The sequence below is a fragment of the Eptatretus burgeri genome, chromosome 13 (assembly GCF_056783735.1).
Source record: "Eptatretus burgeri isolate ZD-2024b chromosome 13, Ebu_testis_v1, whole genome shotgun sequence".
Lineage (NCBI taxonomy): Eukaryota > Metazoa > Chordata > Myxini > Myxiniformes > Myxinidae > Eptatretus > Eptatretus burgeri.
This window is the reverse complement of record NC_140973.1, coordinates 24,125,565-24,143,089: the sequence shown is the minus strand read 5'-3', so window position 1 is coordinate 24,143,089 and position 17,525 is coordinate 24,125,565. Positions and strand designations below refer to the sequence as shown.

The window sequence follows — 17,525 nt, the reverse complement described above, 5'->3', positions numbered from 1 at the left end:
GCAGGAGGTTTCTCTGCCACTTCTCCAAGTCTTTGAGTTGAACGTCAAAGCGAGGGCTGATAACTCCACACTTGTTCAACCTGCCCATCAGATTGACACAACCTTGCCTGCTCAATGGTCGTCAACTATCTCAAAAGCTCTCTAGTTCACCGACAGAGACGGCGTGCAACCGACTTGCGGTTCTTGTGGAGGAAGGATCTCTCTCGATACGAATGCGCCGCACCCTTATTCACCCTTCTCCAGGTGGGGGGGGGGGGGGTTGGACGCCTCCACCCTCCATCCTCTCCCTCACTGAACGGTTTTGGCGCGCAGAATCGCTCGTTGCCCGGTCATTAGCCAAAACGGGCGGCAAGTCTGTCGATTGGCCCGGGGGCATGGTGACGTCACGCGGACCGCCTTTCTCACCGTCGCGGGGTCTGATTGGCTGAGCGGTGGCCACCTCACTCGTAGCATGCTGATTGGTCGAGGGCTGCCGCGAGGCTCCTCCTTGAACTCCGCCGGCCAGTGAGGTGAAGGTGAGGGTGATGCTGGCGTTGTGGTAGTTGATGTTGGTGATGTAAAAATAAATGAAAACCCTGACTATCAAAATAACTTCACAGCGCATGTGCATTCAATTTCCCATTAAACAAGGGAAAGGGGAGCTATCTATCCACATTTACTTATCGAAATAACTGAGCTATAGGACCTGTATGTTGTGTGCTCATGGCTTCCAGATTCGTAACAGTACGACAAGGTATGTGGCACAGTAAAGATTTATTGGCGTATGTAACGCAGGGATAGAGGAGAGAGGTGTTGTGCGACAATAATACAAGCAACTTACGAAAGCAGACACAGTGCAGACTTGACACGAGATTAATAACAGTTACAATAATAATGCACTTCTACAGACTTGGTTAACAGACAGGCGCCAGCACACTCAGACACACACAGAAAAAGAAACCCCGATGAGAAGGGACTTTTGCAGCCAGGGAGGGAGGGGATTGAGGCTATGCTCTCGGTACCTGGGCGTTTCGGGGGAGGGGATGCTCCGTGATGCGGTACCTGACAGTCGTCTCATTGTTCTGGCCACAGCTGCACATGTGGAGATCGTGTTCTGAAGGAGGAGTTTGAGTGGAGAAGGGTGGAGTCCAGAGGGTGATGGTGGAGCAGTAGGCGGAACCATGCAGGAGGCGGTTCGTCGAGGCGAGACGTGGGTGGAGTCCAGAAGGCGGAGTCGAGAAGCAGGAACACTGTATGAAAACACCACTCAACATCTCCGAGACGGAGGTGCTTCCCCGTCTTTGATAGAGCCCGAAGCTCCGGGGAGGGGCCATGCCGAATCCAATGTCATCGCCCGAGTTGGGTGCTCCGACTGGCTCTGACCCCTCACGTGGTCCACCAGCTTGGGCCGGGTTTCGGGTAGACGTCGGTGCACCCCACCCACCCCGCCGCCAAAGCATACGCAACCCGCCGCACATGTCTGGCCCCGGGCAGACGCTGGTGCACGGTTATGGTAGACGAGATGAGACGAGGGGGCAAAGTGTACGTGACTCGCCTCACATGTCTGGTTTTGGGCAGACTTTGGTGACCCGCTCAAAGCGTACGTGACTCACCGCACATGTCTGGTTTCAAGCAGACGTTGATGCACGGTTATGGTAGACGAGAGGAGACGAGGGGCAAGCAGGCAGATTTACCTCAGAAAAGAAAAGAAAAAGAGTGGGGATAAAATAAAAGGGGAAAATGATTTAATAATCCTAACTATTAGACCATCGCAATGCACTCCCTTGTTTTCCCACTAAACAAAAGGAAGGGGTCTATCTGCACGTATATTACTGGCATAACTGTCTCGGGACACCTATCTGTTGTGTGCATGCGGTTCTGAGAACCGCAACAATATCTTTCACTCAGGTCTTCAAAACAGCTGTTCACCACCATTTTAGATCATCCCTAATCAAAAACTATGATATTTCCCATCCTCGTTAACCCCATCCACCTCGTTAACCATATATATATATATATATATATATATATATATATATATATATATATATATATATATATATATATATATACAGTAGACTAGGCGTAAGTTGTCACCATCGGGACCGAGAAAAAAGTGACGACTTAGAAATGTGACGACTTACGCGTATGCGAACATTCATGATGACTGTGGGGTGAAGGATGAAGTCGCGCGTGGCCTGGACACATATGTGTGAGAGCCGGCTATTGTACCAAAAGGAAAACACAATCCTTGGGGCATAGGTGGGGGTGAGTTGGTGAGTTGGAAAGTGATCAAGCAAAGATGGAATTCATGAATCAGTTTATCAAAAGTAAAGATAATGAACAACTCTGTAAGACAACTCGTATACCATCGGTGATGGTATGGTGACAAATTACATGACACAGTCATCGTGGTGATGATTACCACTCAATGCCTATGTGTAAGTGAGTGCGGTAATGTACAAAACAAGCCAATATAAAACCATGATCGGACTTCAACACTAAGCTCGATCGATCCTTTACTTCTTCGCGAAGTAATCCGTTATGTTTGAATGCCTCAAACTCTTGGGCATCTGGTGCATGAGAAAGGATTCAAACCGGTCATTGTATTCCATGATGTTGGCTGGGCAATCCTCCACCGAAAGACAGGATCGGCCGAATGTTTGGCCGAATCGGCCGAATCGGCCGAAAGCGAATATTTGGCTGAGCTGACATTTGCCGAAACCAGATGATGAGCGCGTCATCGACATCTTTAAAGGACACACATTTCACACTTCCCACCGGCCTCACGATCTTCTCCACTTGTCCAAATATCTAGCCCTTATTCTTCAAGATATCGTTCAATGTCTGCCGTTTGATGTCCAACTTCTCAGCTATGTCTGTTTTCTTCATCAGTGGATTTGCCTCGCAAAACTGGATAATGTCGTATTTTTCTTGGTAGGTTTTAGTTGTAAGCTTACGCTTCGTTGCCATTGTCCTGCCTGCAGTGCGATCAACGTGTGTACGCAGTTATAAATAGCCTATCGCTGGCGGTGTAAACCAATGAGCGAGCATCACGATTCCATGAAATCGGGCTTCTCATGAGGCAGCAGTTCCGTGTGACGAGTTGGGAGTGGTAATTTACTTTTTTTTTTTTTTTTTTTTTTTTTTTTGTATACCTTGGTCGAGGCTCGTATGAGAGCTAACACACAACTCACAGCAAGGAGGCATGAGACAAGAGGGGCGGGAGTGGAAGGGACAAAACAGTGGGGAACAGACACATTAGGTGAACTGTGGAAGGGAGAGGGATGGGGATGGGACGGGGAACATGGCGAAGAGAAGATGGACATTACAGGGACTTTCAGGAAGGAGAGCAGGAGAATTGAAGGAAGTGGGCTTGGGTGGATTATCGGGGGTAGAAAAGATCGAGGATTTGGATGGGGGAAGATAAGAGGTGGTGGTGAACAGCTGTTTTGAAAGCCTGGAGGGAAGAATGGGAAAGAATAGAGTGAGGAAGTTTATTCCAAAGGCGGGAAAAAGGAGGAATGAAAGAGTGAAGATGAGCAGTGATTCGTGATTTTGGTAGTTTTACCAGAAGGGGGTTTGTGGCGGACGTTGAGCGCGCTGTGGAAATGTGGTTAGGACAAATCGCAGAGAGAGCAGGGGGCAAGGCTGGAGAGGAGTCGGTAGAAGACAGAAAGACCACCGACCAACCTGCGGTGATTGAGTGAGAGGCCCAAAGACTCAGCTTCATTGCGGGAGATGCCAATGATCGTAAAAGCCCTGGTTTCGACAGCGTGAAGTCGAGAAAGGTGGGAGGCAGGAGCACCAGCCCAGAGGGGAGAGCAGTACTCCATCAGGCTACGGACAAAAGCTTTGTAAGTAGTCAGGAGCTCAAGAGGGCCGAGGAAGGACTTTGCACGACGGAGGTTTCCCAGTCGGCGACTGGCTTTTGAGGCAAGGTTGGAAATGTGACTTTCCCAGGAAAGGTCATGGCAGATAGTGAGACCCAGAAGCTTGAAAGAAAAGACTTCTTCCAGAGGATTGTTGAGAAAGTGGATGGGGGGGTTTTGTAAACGGTCCTTTCGAAGAGACATAGTGAGAGTGTGAGATTTGTGTGGATTGAAAGACATGTTCCACGTGTTGGACCAGTTTGTGATTTTATCCAGATCTGCAGTGAGTGAAGAAGCTGCTGCTTGCCGGTCTGAGGGATGACAGATGGTACGGCAGAGGGTGGAGTCATCGGCAAAGAGAAATAGAGGATTTTCCAGAGTTTCCATTACGTGGGAATGGACAACATCTGACGACTTAGACGAAGTGACGACTTAGAGATGACGACTTACAGAGGGATGACCCTTTATTCAAAGGGATTTAACATGAGATAAATTCGGGACTTTTTGACGCTGCCGACTTAGGCGAAGTGACGAGTTACACGCTGCCGACTTACACCTAGTCTACTATATATATATATATATATATATATACATATATATATATATATATATATACATATATATATATATATATATAGATGTATTATTTCCAGACTCAGTGGTGTAAAAACCCCCGGTGGTTTGAACCCCGGCTTAGTCATACCAAAGACTTTTAAAATGGTTGGATCTGCTTCCTTACTTCACAATTCACATTCAGCATGAAAGAAAAGATTTAGAGCATGGACAATCCCCATCGGTTTGCATTCATGGGGAGGACGAGATTCCAAAGGAAATGCCCTGCAGTGGAAAAGCTGTGTGCCATTGTTATGACGTTGCTGGTACCCAGAGTACCCCGGTAAGTGCGGGCAGCTCGCACTTCCCCAAAGCTCAGTGGCTGTGTGTGTGTGTGTGTGTGTGTGTGTGTGTGTGTGTGTGTGTGTGTGTGTGTGTGTGTGTGTGTGTGTGTGTGTGTGTGTGTGTGTGTGTGTGTGTGTGTGTGTGTGTGTGTGTGTGTGTGTGTGTGGGGGGGGGGGGGGGGTAGCTCCACTATGAGCCTCAGATAATGTAAAAAAAAAAAAAAAGGATGAACCTGAAGGTTCATAAGCTGGAACTAAAGAATATTGATCATCATTGGTTTGAGCACCCACTCTGAGTCTGTGTGATTAACTTAACTTTTCAGAAGGCTTGCGAATAATTAACTTTTCAGAATGAAAGGGTTAAAAACAACCATCTCACCCATCGCCTTCTCCTTGGACTCAATATTGTTTTGGTAAGTGCTATCACGAAATTAATTTTATGAGTACCTCTGCGACCAAAGGTGAAGGAGGTTATGTTTTCACCCCTTTCTGTCTGTTTGTTTGTCTGTTTGTGTACAGGATATCTGAAAAAGTTGTGGACGGATCCAGATGGAATTTTGTGGACAGGTTTGGTGTGTGACAAGGACGAACTGATTAGATTGCAGTGAAGATCCGGATCCGGATCCGACTGCTTGAATTTTTTGAGTGATTCTTCACCATGGAGAGATCGGGCTAAACTGATATATAGCACAATATCTCAAAAAGTTGTGGACGGATTCGGACGGATCCCCAACTTTTTGAGATATCATGCTATACAGGACTATATCGTTTTTAGCCCTATCCCTCAATGGTGCAGAATCACTTTAGAAATTCTAGTCGTCGGATCCGGATCCGGATCTTTACCAAAATCGAATTAATTCTTCCTTGTCACATACCCAACCTGTCTACGAGTTTCATCCAAGTCTACAAGTTGATGCTGGATTTGGACGAAACTTGGTGGACAGGTTCGGTGTGTCGCAAGGACGAATTGATTAGATTTTGGTGAAGATCCGAATCTGGATACGAGAATTATTTAAGTTTTAAATTGATTCTTCACCATCGAGAGATAGGGCCAAAAACGATATGGTACTGTATTGCATAATATTTCAAAAATGTATTGGGCCCGATATGTTCTCATGGATCAGGCATTACGTGGTGGAGGGATGCACTCCATCGAATGCCCTTCTAGTTGTGTTACTGTCTTTATTATAAGGGAAATAATATTATAATGTCACTTGCAGCTAAAACTGTCTTTACGCCAAGCATATGACTTCGCCGGTAGACCAAAAAATTTGGGTTGGAAACAAAGTGTAATTTCACCATAAGAAATAATGGGAAATGAGCTCCTGCATTATGAAGGTTCGCGATATGAAGGGGTGCAAAGATGTGTAACCCCTTCATTAAATGAGGGATACTTGTTTCTTGAATGCTTTCTTTCAATCCAACATATAATTACTTTAACAATCCAGAGCCTAAGCAGTGATTTCTGTTAACCACCCAAATACTTTGGCTTTTCAAAGCTTGCATTTGCTTTAAACTTGTTCCAGCAACTTAATCAGTGCAGGTTTTCCACATTCAATACTATGCACATGGGATTGAAAACGAGAAGGGCACTCTTCGACATCGCGACGTCATCAGATATACACCACTCACATTATTACATCAATATACATACTTGTACCAAGTTTGATTTAAATCCCTGAACCAAGATTCAAAATATTAAATAATTCTGGCTGCCAGACCATGCGTCTGATCAGGTTGAAATTGAAAACACATATTCCCCATGATGACTAGATCATAATTATGACGTTTCACGTTGATTGATGGAGAAATTCAAGAGAATTTTTGTTTTTTGAAAGATTTTCGTTCAATCCAATATAGCTGCCAAATTAAATCCAATGTGACCTATTAATTATTCGTGAACACCTTGGTGAACACCCCAAGCTTGCAGAACGTGTTGGGTTAAGTTTCCCCTCGATCTTTCAAGCCGTTCTGGAGAAGGAGGAGGAGATTGGGACCATACTCTGTGCAGAGCGTTGATGCTGCCTAAGCAGTCTCCTTAGCTATTGGGCACAATCCTGGACGGGTCGCCACTCCGACACTGGATACCAGCATGCTGGTACTCATTTCGCCGACCTCGGAAGGATGACAGGCCGAGTTAACCCCACCTGATATTAATTCAACAGCTGAGCGAGATTTGAACTCAGGACTCTAGGATCCAAAGCCCACCACCCTAACCATTAAGCCAACACCAGGCATACCGATGAATTCAAAGGTGGAGAACTTTTTGTTCCTCATGGATAGTCAATCATACCTGTAAAGTTTCGCCTCGATAAGTTCATCCTTTTCATGAGAAGATTTTTGAAGGTTTTTATGTTTAAAAATATATATATATATATGGCTGCCAAACCACGTGACTCATGACGTTATCAATTTCCCCCCCCCCCCATACAATTTAGCCCTAGATGACCCTCAAAAATGTTCATACTGATCAGATAAAGCATGCGATGTATATAATTATGACGTCATAATGAAGCCACCTTTGACATTGTCAGAAAAATCACACTTAATTCCCATGGGGAGTACTTCGCATTTTTCAATTTTTCCATGGAGATACAAAGGTCCAAAGTTTTTCCTTTTTTTACCAACATGGCTGCTACACACGTGACCTATGACATCATAATTATGATTAAAACATTCCACACGAGCAGTTGCACCTTTAGTGAAAATTCCGTGTCAATCGGATAGGCGGTTGCAGAGAAAACATAGAAAATTAGCATGGATGTACGTACGGACGGATGGACAACCCGAAAACATAAATGCCTTGGCAGTGGGGGTATAAAAAGAGATGATAATATAACAGATAAGTTATACCTCAGATCTTCTTTAAATTAATATTGCTTCGTCCATTGTATAAACACAAGTAATGACATGATAATATTAAACTTACCATTGACAGTCCCAGTGAAATCATCAGTCTCATCCGTTTGTGGCTGATATCCAAAATACAAATATTCATCTTTTATTGGTTCCAGGAGTTTATTATCTGTCATCTTCCAAAACAACTTCTTGCATAAACTTATATACAGGGATAAAATCATGATCTGAAGGAGACACAACACACCGATTAAAGATGTTATATGTTTAATAAAGCGATGCCGTTGCATAACTATTACACAAACAATATAATTATTTATTACAATTACATCATCTCACACATTAAATTTAATTGATGTATTATGTTTCTTTGCACGCTATTGCTTAGTCGCTGACTGAACTGAATATATTGTTATGGTTCTGCAAAACCGTTACTCCTCAAGGCAATGGCACATGACATATGGCAGTTCCCGAGATAGTTATTTCATTAGTATTCGTTTTAGATAGCCCTTCCCTTATATGTAATGGGTTTATAGGACAATATGCATTGCATAGGGCTCTAGGTAGGTTTTTTTTTCCCTTTCTTTACTTATTTTGCTTCACTGCACACATGAGCCTTTCCTCATGCAAGCATGCAAACCATAGCAACAGGCAGTCAATTGCTTACGCACGCCATTCCCCGTTTGAATCACGCACAGTTAGCCAGCGGACACTTCACCTCAACCTTCACTGAACACGAACCCCAACGCTACAACATTCATCCAACCTCACAACGCCTTTGTTTTAATCACCACACCTATGAACCATAAGCCAAGCTCGTTTCCATTCACCATTGCCGCCTCAACCACAACAAACGACCATGATGCCTCCAGCCACCACAAACTACCAAGCCATAACTCACCACTACGCTGTCACTACAAATGCCTTGATCACAGTCACCACCGATGACCACCACTCCACTTTGGACCAACAGGGAATGGAGGAGTATAGCGTACCATGACTGGCATTCGGATTTGGGATGTTCACACATCCAAATCGGAGCGCAAGTGTGCGCTGAACTCTGTTCAATATTGTATGGATAGCCAAAGCACTCCACTCAATTATGGCCTCCATTGGGTGGCTGGACAGCACAACTGAATACCCCAGTGCCATGTTCATATTGGAGCTCTCTTGCGTGAGGAAGCTCAGAGCATAATGGCGACATCTTCGCGGCTGTACCCATGCATGGGCGAACCTAGTATCGGGGTTATTCTCCAGACACCATTGGAAGCACTAGAAAACACCAACAGCTCATCCTGATCCACTTCAAAAACTCCGCCCCACCAGGGGATTATAAAGTGCTGTACGTTCCACACGTTTGGAGCTCAGTTCGCTCGGAAGCTCGGTTCTCTGGCTGCGCATTGCAAATTCTCTGGCTGGCGTTCGGTTCGTTCTTGATTGTGGTCACGGTGTGTACCTCGTTGGTGGAGCGAGCGGAACGGAGTCCACAGAGGAGTGCGGAATGGGCAGAGGAGCCAGGAGGCAGATCAAATACAATATTGGTCCATTAACAGTTACACATACAAACCGTTAGCAGTTACACGAATGTCAGGGTCTTACTGTATTTCCATCTTTCTCAAGACTTTGCAGCAGACCTTTGAAGACATGCAGGTAGGGGCCAGAATCTTTTTTTATAGAATGTATTTTTATGAAGAATAAACTTTAATATGTAGTGAATGCTTGGACAAATATTAAATACCAGCAAATACAGCCCGTCGCTTCGCTGACGGGGGTATTGTTACGAATCTGGCAGCCATGAGCACACAACAGACATGTCCCCGTAGCTCAGTTATTTCATTAAGTATATGTGTATAGTTAGAATCCATCCCCTTTGTCTAATGGGTGATTAAATGTTCATGCGCTGCGGAGTTATTTTGATAGTCAGGGTTTTCTTTTACATCTTCGCTTTCACAACAACAACACCTTCGCTCCATCCTGACGCCATAATGCTCGCGGTGGGCGGAGTTCAAGAAGGACTTGGCATCTCTCTCGACCAATCAGAGAGATGCGAGCGAGTTTGCCGTCATTCGGCCAATGAGAGCCAACGCAGGACAATATTACTCCTCTTCCTGTTTGAGGGGCGGTCCGTCGTAACGCCTGCCACGCCCCCCCCCCCCCCGGTCCAATCAGTGGACTTGATGCCCCTTTTGGCCAATCACAGGGGCAATGAGCGGATCATGTGCCAAAACCGTCCAGTAAGGGGGGGGGGGTTACGAGAGGGAGTCCCCTCCACCCTGGACGGAGAGTGAATAATTGTTCAGCGCGATCCAACTGGAAGTAGTTGGAGTTGGGGTTTGTCTGCCAGATCGTCCTGGGTCACCTGGCCTTGCCTGCTGGCATTCACTGCCTTGCCCACGCTGGTTGGCGTCCGTCCTTCATCCTCCGTCACTGGTACTTGGAGTGGCATTGTTGCTGTGGGTTCGAGTCCCGCCGATCCAGAACGTCGAAGACCACACGAGGTGGACAGATCCAAGATAGCTCTGGTCTCCAGTTCACCCTTTCCTCGAGCTGGAAGCCTTCAATAAAGACCCGACGGGGTCCATTTCTGGGTATCTGTGTGCGTGTGTGTGTCCGTGGGCCCCGTCTATAAGTAGAATTGTTAAGTGCTTTTGTTGTACATTATTTGCCTTGCTTAGTCGTGATAACTCTGATCTGTGTTCCCCTCCCAATTATTCTTCCCCTCGTCCCCCGATTATTGTGAATAAATTCCCCTTTTGTTGAATGTACCAGCTCGTCCTTGTCCTTTCCACCATTGGTTTGCCGCACTGCGAACGGGAATGAGGAGGCTTCATTGTTGCCGTAATCGTGCAATTGGCCTGGCAGGAATCTGGTACCCTCCGCTCGGGGTATGACTCGGATTCGGCTCGGTAACGGCCCGGATCACGCAGATCCTGCCGAGGGTGAATTTCCCCGGTAGTTTGGACGACGTGGGTATTTAGGTACATTGAAATTGGCAATTGACCCTTCCCCACGTGGTCGACCTATTGGCGATCTTCGGTCCGATAAGGGACCCGTGACCTTTCCGATTTATCTGAAAGGTACGACCTAAATTCCGGGTGTTCGGTGGAGCCGCCGAGGCCCGGCCCCACAACAGTAAACTGTATTAAGGGTGGAGGAGAAAGAGGGAGAGAGAGGGGAAGGAGGGGAGAGGACAGTGGGGATGGGAAGGAGTGAGCGAGGGAGAGAGGAGGGGGGTAGAGAGGAGGGAGGCGGGGAGAGAAGAGGGATGGGGGAGCAAGGAGGGGTGGGAGAGCTCAGAGGGGTGAGGAAGGGAGGAGCTATGAAGGGGGAGCTAGGAAAGGGGTTTAAGAGTGAGTAATGGGGGGTGGAGAGAGTGAAGCCTCACCAAACATCACTATACACTCTAGGAGGCATGAGGGGAGGTAGGTAGTTCTGGAATTGCATTTGGAAGGGGGACTTGAGGGGGAAAGGGAAGAGGAGCTCTCAACTTGCATTGGGTAGTGGGACTTGTGGGGGGGGTAATGCAGGATTCAACAAAATGGGGCATGTCAAAACAGCACATTAATACAGCATGAGGAGACTGCAGGGAGATGTCCATGGGGGGACGGGGGTGGAGAGGGGAGGGGGTTTGGTAGAAGGTAAGGTTGAAGGGATGGGTGGGGAAAGCAGTGTGAGAGGAAGGGAAGACAGTAGGTGGGGAGGTGAAGGGAAGGCAGCAGGAGGGGAGGTGAAGGGAAGAGCAATAATTCACACCCAAACAGCAACATTTTCTTTTTAACCACTGGGTTCTACATATAACCAGGTGGGAACATTTGAAATCCACACTATCTACCTAGTATCGGCCTGCCTGCATGCATGCATGATCGAACATGCAGCGACCTGTGCACCACTCTGGTTGGCTCACTCCGAATCAGATTCATACATGCTCCACTTTGGGGAAGCTGTTTTAAATTAAAAAATAAACTCAGTCCTTAACAGTCTCCTTCACAGAGGGGAAGGGGTGGGAGATAGAGAGAAGGGGTCAGAGGGTGGGAGTTGGAGAGATGGAGGGGTCAGGTGAGAGAGGGGTATGGGTTGAAGAGGGGTCAGTTTGAGAGAGGGAATGGGGTGGGAGAGGGGATGGGAGTGTGAGGAAAGGGGGGCTTCCAGCACATGTGCCACCCAATTTTACATCTATCCAAGAGACGGAACACACATTGATAAATCTCTGGGTTGGGATTTGAATCTAGGCTAGACAGCTTAGAGCGAACATGCATACCTCTCAGTTATCCTGCCATGGTGCAGTGATTCATTGCATTGTAACCACTGAAAACATTTTTTACTCATTGTAATCATCTATCTTATTTTTGCCTTCCTAACTCTGGAGACGTCCCCATGAAGAACTGAGCCACAGTGTCATCATGGAAGCTTGTAGACAAAACGGTTTTTTTTTTTAAACGATTTAAATTTACCCAAACACAATATTCATTCATGTGAGTGAGGAAAGCGAAAGAAAAAAATTGAGCACTTTATCGTTAAGAAACTGTTGCGGCCTTTTCCAAGTTAAGGCATTGTTGAGCAAGCCAAAAAAAAAATAGCGAATTAAGAAGCCAGTGAGGAACAGCAAGGTGACAAAGGATGAGCCTTGATAAAGGATATAATTAAATAAGGCCATTAATTATCCTCAATATGGGTGTTTAAATTAACCCAAACACCCAATTTTCATTCATGCACCACCTTGGAGTTCCCTTAGTATGCATGCAAAGTTTGGGGCCGCTGGGTTTCATGGTTTTGGAGTTATGAAGGACACCCTCCCACCCACACACACACACACACTTAGTAGTATACATGGAAGATGGTTTGGCTTTACCACTTTACCACAGTACCACTGATAATCACACCTTTTAAATTATGTGTGCCCTTTGCTTTTATTATTCCCGTTCTGGGTGATGGTTGATCACTTTACATTGATCAATCAATCAATGTCTAATTCAATTTTTAATTCATGTCTATTTTTTTTTGTTTAACTGTTTTGAAATTCACAAGGACAAAAGTTTTGAATAATACCATCAAAACTTTTCCCCTTGTGAATTTCATCTCTTTGGACAACTTGTCGAATGTCTGAGTGGCATTAATATGAAGTATGACAAGAACGTCCAATACATGTCATGAAATGGTTGTGTGTCTGTCCGAAATATTTATATGCAAATTCCATCAAAGCTCAACCACATCATTGGGCCGGATGTGTATGTTTAGAAGGGGCAGACTTGATGAAAAGGTGAAGTTACATCAGTCTCTGTTCTATCTCGTTTACTATACCTGGTGTTGGGTTAATGGTTAAGGTGGCTGTCCTAAGATTTTAGGGTCTTGAGTTTGAGCTCCTGCCAGCTTGTTAAATAATTCCAAGTGGTTTAACTCAGCCTGTCATCCTTCTGAGGTCAGCAAAATGCGTGCCAGCTTACAGGAAACAGGGGGGCACTGCATCAGTGGCACAGCCATGCTCCTAGCAATGATACAACCAGCAAGCACAGGCTGCATACAAAATAACAATAATAAACTCATTTTCTGTAATAAAGAGTTCACAACTACTTATAATTACCCCCATGCATGATTTTTTTTGACTGTTTCATTGCAAATACTGTAACGACTATCCTTGCTTTGTGTATTGGGATGATGGAAATGGGGAGGAGTTTAGTGTGTGGGGGGATTGGGGGAAGGAAGTGGAGAGAATTGGGGGTCAAAGTTTGCCATTTTTAGGACATAGACAATAAACATTCCACTTCCTCTACTTCTTAGTTAAATTTCATGTATACCACAAAGTCACATGCATTCTGAGTGTTAATACATACTTACTTTGGTTGGCTGGGCAACTAAAATGTTCACTCCAAAGGACATCAAGAACCGGCTAAGCCACAGGTTAGCCCTTTCAACCCCCCATTCCATGCTGTAGAGGATTGTGAAGAAGCCAGATGTCAAAACCGTCAAAATTACAAGTGTCCATGCAACATAGATTGTCCAATACGGAAGTGGGCCTGAAAAAAGCTTGCACTTCATTTGACTCTGAGTTGCAAGAAAGGGTTTTCTTCGCAAACGCCGGCGAAAGATATTCATGATTATCATGCTGATGGGGACTTCAAGAAGGGCACAGCCAAAACTAATATAGATATCTGAGATTGTAATTAGCCATGTTCTGGGTGTGATGTTCTGAAGTTGAGCATTTATCTGCTCATTCTTGCCAAAGAACATGGCATTGGTGATCATCATGAGAAACAGAAGGCAAAATCCAACAGAAAGGCGTTCTTGCCTCGTGAAGCGACTGTTTGTGACACGCAAGAGGACAGACATCCTTGGGTGGAAAGAGAGAAAAAAAGATATGATATGGATGACTACGTACAGTATTATATTTATGGATTAAAACATGTTTTTTTGGAAATCAGTTGCTACACTCTCTCCTTACCCATTGCTAACAAAGAAATAAAAAAATCAATCATGGAGTGACACTTGGCGAAACAGAACGACGCTCGATAGAGCACATACCTCGCCAGGCTGAACAGTTTAAATTTTGCATCCCACTGATAGGTCGAATCTGAATCCGGACCTTAACCAAAATTAAATCAGCTTGTTCTTGTCACCTTTTTAAAACATTTCTTTTTAATTTTTTTGCATACCTTGTCAAGGCTCATGTGAGAGCAAACACACAACGCACAGCAAGAGACAAGAGGGGAGGGAGTGGGAAGGACAAAACAGTGGGGAACAGAGACATAAGGAGATCTGTGGAAGGGAGAGGGATGGGGGCGGGGAACAGAGGGAATACAAGATGGACATTACAGGGAATTTCAGGAAAGAAAGCAGGGAATTTGAAGGAGGTGGGATTGGGTGGATTATCGGGGGTAGAAAAGATTGAGGATTTGGATGGGGGATGATAAGAGGTGGTGGTGAACAGCTGTTTTGAAGGCCTGGAGGAAAGAATAGGATTGAATAGAGTGAGGGAGTTTATTCCAAAGGTGGGGAAAAAGAGGAAAGAAAGAGTGAAGGTGAGCAGTGATTCGTGATTTTGGTAGTTTTACCAGAAGGGGGTTGTTGGCAGACCTTGAGCGCCCTGCAGAAATGTGGTGGGGACAAATCGCAGTGAGAGCAGGGGGGGGGGGAGAGGAGATGGTAGAAGACAGAAAGACCACCGACCAACCTGCAGTGAGAGAGTGAGAGGTCCAAAGACAGCCTCATCGCGGGAGATGCCAATGATCCAAAATGCCTTGGTTTCCACAGTGTGAAGCCGAGAAAGGTTGGAGGCAGGAGCACCAGCCCAGAGGAGAGAGCAGTACTCCATGAGGCTGTGGACAAAAGCTTTGTAAGTGGTCAGGAGCTCAGGTGGGCTGAGGAAGGACTTTGCACGATGGAGGATTCCCAGTCGGCGACTGGCTTTGGAGGGGAGGTTTGAAATGTGGCTTTCCCAGGAGAGGTCATGCCAGATAGTGAGACCCAGAAGCTTGAAAGAAAGGACTTCTTCCAGACGATTGTTGAGAAAGTGGATGGGGGGGGGGGGTTCTAAACGGTCCTTTCGGAGAGAGAGTGAGAGTGTGAGATTTGTCCGGATTGAAAGACATGTTCCACGTGTTGGACCAGTTTGTGATTTTACCCAGATCTGCAGTGAGCGAAGAAGCTGCTTCCATATATACAACTAACAGCTTGGTCTGAGGGATGACCGATGGTATGGCAGAGGGTGGACTCATCAGCAAAGAGATGGAGAGGATTTTCCAGAGAGTTGGAGAGATCATTGATGAAAACCAGAAAAAGAACAGGGCCCAGAACGCTACCTTGAGGAACTCTAACCTGGACAGGAAGAGGGGATGAAAGAACTCCATTTAGGACCACACGTTGACTGCGACAAGAGAGGAAGTCTGCGAGCCATGAGTGGAGATGGCCTTGGATACCATGGGAAGAGAGTTTGGTGAGCAGGGCAGGGAGCCAGACCGTGTCAAAAGCACGTGATATGTCCAGGGATACGGCTCGGATTTCCTGTCTGGCATTGAGGACCTCCATCCATTGTTGGGAGAGCAGAAGCAGCATATCCAGGGTAGAGTGACCTGGTCTGAAACCAAATTGATAATCGGAAATCAGGCTATTGGAGAAGAGGAAGGATTTAATGTCTGAAGTGATGATGGATTCCATAACCTTGCTGATGATTGGGAGAAGGCTGATTGGTCTGTAGTTACAGGGATCTGTTTTTGCACCTTTTTATGCAGGGCAGTGATGTTTGCTGATTTCCAAGCAGATGGCAGATGGCCTTGAGCAAATGAGAGGGTGACTATAACAGAGAGAGGGTGAGCAAGAGCAGAACAGCAGGCTTTGAGGACACGTGGGCTGATGCCGTCTGGACCGGTTGCAGAATCTGAGTTGAGGTTTGAGAGCAAGCTCTCCACCTTGTCAGGAGAAAAGGACACAGAGTCAAGGGACAGTTGGGTGCGACTGGGTAAAGTGGGTAGAGAAAGTGATGGGTTTTGGACACAAGATTTAGCTGCAAACACCGAGTTTAGGCATTCAGCCTTTTCACGTGCGGTGTTAGTAGTGCGGCCATTTGAGGTAAAGGAGGGGATGGAGGGGGAACATACACCAGAAACATTTGATTAGATGTCACTAGGATTTTGAGGAGGGAGAGAGGTTTGAATGTTCAGACTTGAGCTTAGAAAGATGTTGTTTTCTGGCTCTCCTGAGGGTAGATACACACTTGTTCCAAGTTTTATCGAAGGAACTGAGATTACCCTCAGTTGGGTTTGCTTTCCATGAGGCAAAGGCAAGTTGTTTCAGGACAACTGCCTCGGCACAAGCTTCAGTGAACTAAGAGCGGGAGGAAGGGTAGGACAACTGAAGACGAGAGGGGATAAATCTGTGCATGAGTGAGAGCAAGTTTCTTTGAAAGAATTCCCAGGATGAGTTGATGTTTGAGAAAGTAGCGATAGGAGACCAGTCTGTAAGTTTGATGGCTGCTCGGAGACCCTGCCAGTCGGCTTGAGTGAAATGCCAGACTCGACGGCGGTGAGGTGGTTCTCTGATAAGAGCCAGAGAGATGTCCACTTTGACAAGGACGTGGTCAGAAGAACCGATTGGAGCGGAGAAAGAGCAGCAGATATTGTCAGGGAAATTTGTCAAAATCAGATCCAGAAGAGATGGAGTACCATTGGTTGAGATCCGGGTCGGGAAGTTGACCGATTGAGTCAGTCCCAATGAGTTGCAGAAAGCTTTTGCTGAAGTTCCATGACAGGTGAGAGAGGTACCCACACCTAGCCAACTGGCATGCTGACAATTGAAGTCACCACATATGAGGAAGAGAGAGTTTGGATGAGAAGATAGAAGTTGGTCCATGTTTTCGGATAGTGAGGTGCAGATGGAGTCATCACTGTTAGGTGGACGGTACAGTATACATATAAACATGAGGTAGGAGTGGAGTGGAAGCATATACTTAACCAACTCTTCCACCTCGTTTTGTCATAACTCATCCATAACTTTTAGAGATATCATGCTATAAATAGTTTTTGGCCCATCTCTCAATGGTGAAGAATCACTAAAGAAATTGTCCTGTCCGGATCCGGATTTGAATCTTCCCCAAAATTGAAACAATTAGTCCATTGACACACCTAACTCATCTACAATGTTTCTGTGGCATCCATCCGAAACCTTTTGAGATATTGTGCGATTTATCGTTTTTGGCCCTATTTCTCAACGGTGAAGAATCACCTGAAAAATTCTCGAATCCGGCTGGATCCGGATTCAGATCTTTACCAAAATCGAATCAATTAGTCCTTGTCACACACTCAACCTGTCCACAAAGTTTCAACTGAATCTGTACACAACTTTTTGAGATGTCATGCTATTATAAATAAATGTGGAAAAATTACAGGCCCAGATGAGGAATCGAACCCAGGTCCTCTGGCAAACCATACCACTG

General features: G+C 45.8%; 1 protein-coding gene across 2 annotated transcripts in view; it reads right to left on the bottom strand.

Moving 5' to 3' along the window:
* The window catches only part of LOC147014076 (polycystin family receptor for egg jelly-like), a 127,840-nt gene that overhangs the window by 38,916 nt on the left and 71,399 nt on the right, over window positions 1–17,525 (bottom strand). For both annotated transcript variants that reach the window (XM_085851700.1, XM_085851702.1), the window contains exons 16-17: window positions 13,436–13,928; window positions 7,677–7,830 (exon numbers count right to left, since the gene is read on the bottom strand). In XM_085851700.1, coding sequence (XP_085707826.1) covers window positions 7,677–7,830; window positions 13,436–13,928 — 647 coding nt within the window. The remainder of the gene's footprint in view (window positions 1–7,676; window positions 7,831–13,435; window positions 13,929–17,525) is intronic.